This window comes from Solanum pennellii, chromosome 7 (genome assembly GCF_001406875.1).
Source record: "Solanum pennellii chromosome 7, SPENNV200".
NCBI lineage: Eukaryota > Viridiplantae > Streptophyta > Magnoliopsida > Solanales > Solanaceae > Solanum > Solanum pennellii.
Genome location: NC_028643.1, coordinates 35,194,221 through 35,199,734, shown reverse-complemented (window position 1 = coordinate 35,199,734; position 5,514 = coordinate 35,194,221). Strand labels below are relative to the sequence as shown.

At 37.2% G+C, this 5,514-nt stretch overlaps 1 protein-coding gene across 1 annotated transcript in view; it reads right to left on the bottom strand.

Annotated features, from left to right (window-relative positions):
• Window positions 1-4,588: 4,588 nt before the first annotated feature.
• The window catches only part of LOC114077995 (signal transducer and activator of transcription A-like), a 9,879-nt gene continuing 8,953 nt past the window's right edge, over window positions 4,589-5,514 (bottom strand). The window contains exon 2 of the mRNA XM_027918493.1: window positions 4,589-5,122. Coding sequence (XP_027774294.1) covers window positions 4,589-5,122 — 534 coding nt within the window. The remainder of the gene's footprint in view (window positions 5,123-5,514) is intronic.

The following is a 5,514-nucleotide window of genomic DNA, read 5'->3' as shown; positions in this document are numbered from 1 at the left end:
CCATAACTTAATATTTTAGTTTGCCACCCAGTGATTCTCTTAATCAATTTATCCACCAATTCTGAATAATAAATGGTCCTTTATCTCCCTATATATAAAGGGCATCCTAAATACTTGGGGATTAGGGTTTCTAGATTTAGGATTTTATTTTTTTTATTTATAACTACACTTACGTGGGTAGGGGCTGAGCAACACCCCTAGGCCTTAACATTAAACAAAAAGAAATAACTACAGAAAGGGATACATAAATCTAACCTCCCAATCATGAGACGGTTTAGAGTTAACTTTCCATACTAAGAAGTCAACTCCTCCCCTTACAAAAAAGGTGAATAAAAAAATTACTAGGCACTTACAAGAGAGGACTCCTCTCTATGCATAGTATTTAGGGAAAAATAATAAAGGAGACTCTCCCTTTACATTTTCAGAAATTACAAAAACCTATTCTAACCTATTAAAAGAAGAAATAATACTAACTTATAGCTAAGTTTAAAAGGTATCATATAGCTCAAGGGGGTTCCTTAGTCTTCGTAGTCTTCTTCCTTCTGAAATTAGGCATTTCAAAAAGGTCAAGGTGGTAGTAAGCTTTGGCTTCTTTGGGTAATTGTTGATGGTTGAAGTAAGGTTGAGGAGTAGTTGTATTGTGACTATACGTGGAAAGTGCATCAGCCATTCCATTAGCCTCTCTAAACACATATATGCATTTGAAGTGTTGGGTCTGTATGATCAGTGTTTATAATCTTCCCAGCTGAGTTATGATGCTCCATTGAGGGATCGATTTTTGTAGGATTCAGTGTTCCACCAATTGAGATCCAATTCCAACACTATGTTCCTGTATCCAAGTTCTAATGCCCATGTTAAACCAAAAATGGATGCTTCAACTTGTACTTTATTCTTAGTGCCTTCTCCCAAAGGGGTTGTGAATGCCATCAGTAATTTGCCAGGCAAGTCTCTCAGAATTCCTCCAGCTCCAATCCTGCCTGGGTCGTTGATTGCACTACCATCTGTGTTCACTTTTATCCATTGATCTGGTGGTCTTCTCCAGGTTATCATGTGTACTTTAATGTCATGAAAACATCTTTCACAATTTTAGAGTAATGTTGTCCATTTGGCCTGCCACTTGATTTGCCGGAAGGCAATGGTCAGTAAGTTGTGATCGTCTTTGTAGACTGAGTATTTAACCCAGCTGATGTTTGTTGTTTTGCCCCCATATTTGCTAGAACACCTGCAGAAAAAGCTTATATGCTGCATTCTTATACTTAACTGTCCACCATTGTCTGATCAACTGCTGCAGTGAGGTGTGATCTGGTTGGATTTTCTGCAGTGCTTGCAAAGCTTCCCCAAACCTTGGCTGAAATTATCCAGAGTTTAAGGTATGTTTTATGTTGTCCATTCCTGTTCCGTTATAACTACGAAAACAATGAGTTGGATTAATGCCAAAGTTAGTCAAATTGTCATAAGTATGGAGTTTACCCCTTAAGGTTCAACAAAGTAAGAATGAATATTTAAAGGGGATGTTTTTATGCAATAAAAAAGCATTGAAGTGATTTTTGGTTCTCTTTTCTCTGATCCCTTTCCAAGCAGAGGAAGAACTGAAGGTTCCATTACTGTTAAGTGTCCATGCAGCTTGATCTTGCATATTATGTTGTGGAAAGATCTCTGTTTGCTATGATGGTGTCGAATTGATTAGCACGAGCCTGTTCTATCAACTTAGTCCAGTTCCAATGCCCTTCTTCCCAAAACTCAGCGACTGTAATGTTTTTGAATCTGTTGCTATTGGTAGAAAATTATGCCAGTGGCCAAATGCCAAGCCAATTATCCCACCAAAAAGTAACAGTTCCCTGCTTGATGTTTCCATTGGATATGTTGCTCCACTTGGTGTTTGTTTATCAACATATATTTCCAAGTCAAGGAGTCACCATTATCCCATTTTTTGCATACTGGGTTGGATCTTTGGTAGTTTTTTTCTTTCAAAAGTTCACCCCAAAGGGTATGTTTAGTTCTAAAGACCCACCACTATTTGTATTGGAAGGCTAAACAAATATCTTTCAAGTTCCTCATCCCAATCCCTCCTTCATCATATGGAAAACTGAGATTTTTCCATGATGTCCAATGATATCTATTCTTATTGCTTTTTCAACCCCAAAAGAAATCAGCGAACATCATTTGAATCCTTTTAAGCACAGAAGATGGAGGAGTTACTAAAGACAGTAAATGTATAAGAAGAGCCTGCAAGACATGCTTTGTAAGATATGCTCTACCACCATAATTTAGTTGTTTGGTTTTCCAATCTGTAATATTTAATATAACTTTGTTAACAAAGTAAGAGAAATAAATATACCTAGGCCTACCAATAAATAAAGGGCAGCCTAGGTAGGTGAGATAAACTTGCTTTTGTCTGAAACCTGTGAGTCTTTTTTTTTTGTCTCTTGTGCTGTTGAAGGCATTTGAGTGCAACATAAATTGACTCTTGTCTCCATTGATAAGTTTCGCTAAAGTGTTTTCATACTCCTTTAAAGTATGCATTAAGAGTTTCAAGGAGTTGCATCTTCCAAAAGTGAATAAAATTATATCATCTGCATAACTTAGGTGGTTCACTTGGGCCCCCCTTTTTTCCACGAAAAATCCATGATTATCAGGATGATTGTGATGCCTTTTGAGGGACCTTGATATGACTTCTGCACCTAAAATAAATAGGACAGGAGAGAGAGGGTAACCTTGATTAAGCCCCCTACTAGAATGGAAGAATCCATATCTCTTGCCATTGACAATGATAGAATACCAATTGTTGGACATGATTCTCCATACCATATCACTGAAGACTTCAGCAAAACCCATTTTTCTAAGAACCAAACATGTATAAGACTAAGAGACCCTGTCATAGGCCTTTTCCATGTCTAGTTTTATAATAACATTGCTACCAATAATGGGTTTTTAATTTGATGAATTATTTCCTAAGCTAGCATAATTTTTCAGAAATATCTCTACCTTTTACTAACCCAGATTTTTTAGGAGAAATAATGGAAGGGAGGACAGGACTGAGTCTAGTACTCACTAGCTTAAAGATAAACTTGCTAGTGAAGTTGCTAAGACTTATAGGCCTGAATTCAGATAACTTGTTAGGATTACTCACTTTAGGCAGCAGTACAATGCAAGAATGAGAGAAATATTTACGAATCATTTGTCCACTTAAAAAGTCCTGAATAACTCCCATCAAATAATACTTGAGAATGTGCCAACATATTTTGAAGAAGTATCCATTCATGCCATCCGGACCTGCTGCAAAATTAGGAGTCATTGAAAAAACCACACTCTTTAGCTCCTCCATGTTAGTAATATTGGTGAGTTGAATGTTTTTCTCATCACTAATTATCCTTGGAATGCATTCCAGAGTGGCCTCATTAATAGGATTATCATTTCCTGTAAAAAGCTCTTTGAAATGATTGCAGGCTACCAAAGTTATGTTTTCTTCCCCTTGTATCCATTGCCCACTTTCAGTAGTAATTTTGTGTATAAAGAGTTTCCTTCTTATTCCTCTTATAATTGAATGAACTTTTTAAAGATATCCCCAAATTCCTTCTTGGGCCAAGTACTAAGGGTACTAGATAGCCTTTTCAACTTTTAGTGAAATTTCCACATAGTATTACCTTCCACCTTCTTATTCCAGCAATTTGCCACAGTTTCCATAAAAAGGGCATTGTAAACCCAACAATTAAGGAATATGAAGTATCTGATGTGATCATTTTCTATTGAAACCATTTCCAGAAGGATGGGTAAGTGATCTGACCCAATAACTAATAAATGGGTGATAGTAGTCTTTGGCATCCTCTCCAGCCGAGAGTCATTTAACATAAACCTATCCAATATCTTCCAAATTCTTTTATTAATGCCCCTTTTGTTGGTCCAGGTGAACTTATGACCATTGAAGCCAATGTCCATAAGGCCACAGGCTTCAATGACTACTATGAAGTCCATGCTTTTCCTCATATCATAAGGTAGTCCCCCAACTTTTCTTCCACATTAGTTATAACATTGAAGTCCCCTATAGAATACCAAGACTTGGTATCCACAGAGGCCTGTTGTAACATCTTGTCCCAGAGAGGCCTCCTCATATCCTCTTTGCATTTAGCATAGACAAAAGTTGTAATAAAGGGACACTGTAACTCATTATGCTTCATTTGACAGGTGATTTGTTGTTCATCTTCATCCAAGATATTAAAATCAATGTCAGTGCTCCAAAAAATCCAGATTTTTCCAGTACAGATACTAGTAGCATACTCCCTGTTTAATTTGATTTTAAAATTCTGAACATGTGCACTATCTGAGAAAGGTTCCAAAATAGTGATGATGGACAATTGATGATGTTTCCTCAATATTTTGCGCCTTTCCAACACCCCTTGTTTGTTGATTCCTCTCACATTCCATACGATTATACTAATCATTGGGAAAATCCAGAAGAGAATAACCTAGTGTTTGGTCTGCCTGCAGTGACAGGATTAGCCTCTTGTTGCTTAAAATATTTGTCGTGTTGCATTTTCCTTGGAGATAGTCCTTGACTTTGTCGTACTCGTTGTATTTCATATTCTATATATTAGTCATTAGAAGGACTAAAAGACTTGATTAGAGCTTCACTAGTCTCCTCATCATCATCCGGATCATATATTGATTGGTTGTCCCTATCTAACTGATCTTTATAATTTTCCACAGCATATTCATCTATCAATGGAACATTATTCACTTGACAAGGTTGTTCCCTCCTATCAGGTGGTTCAGTTTTTGAGGGAGTTCTGTCTTCCTCTTGTATAGGATGATCATGCATCATGTGGTTACCATTGGCCCGATTGTTACATGGTTCTTCCCTTTTTTCTTGTTCTTGCTGATACTCAGTTTCTTGTTGTTTACTCTTCCTCCTTTTAGCTGCATCCCTCTTTTGTTTACTAGGCTTATTTTTTCTCTTAGGAGTGCTTTCATGAGTATTAGCCTCTATCTGTTTCCCTTTGCCTTTTCCCATAGGAGTTTTTCCAGTGTTATTCTTATGATTTTTCTCTCTTTGTTGTTTTTCCTTATCATTCCCATTTCTTTGTTTCTTGTTATTACCATTTTTAGCCTGTTCTTTCCTCTGATGCTGTTCCAGTTGTTGTTATTTATAGTTGGACTTATCATAGGCTCTAAAGTCAGGACTAATATAAGTATTCAACCTCTCATGCAAAACATAAGGCAAACTACCTCCTTTGGTTACCCCTTCCTACATATTAATTGTTTTCTCCTGATTTCCCCCATCCATCCCTCCTTCTTCTTCCTCAGTCACATTCAACACATTATCATTTTGAATAAGAGAATTATGTTGTATAGCTATGATACTGTAACGACCTGTTTAGTCGTTTTGAGCAGCAGATTTTATTTCTGGAAAAACTGTGTGAGTCGACGGAACCCACGACGGACCGTCATGGGAACGACGGGCCGTCGAGGGGGTCTCGTTCCAAAAGACTTAGACTTCTGAAATTTGGGTACTGAAAT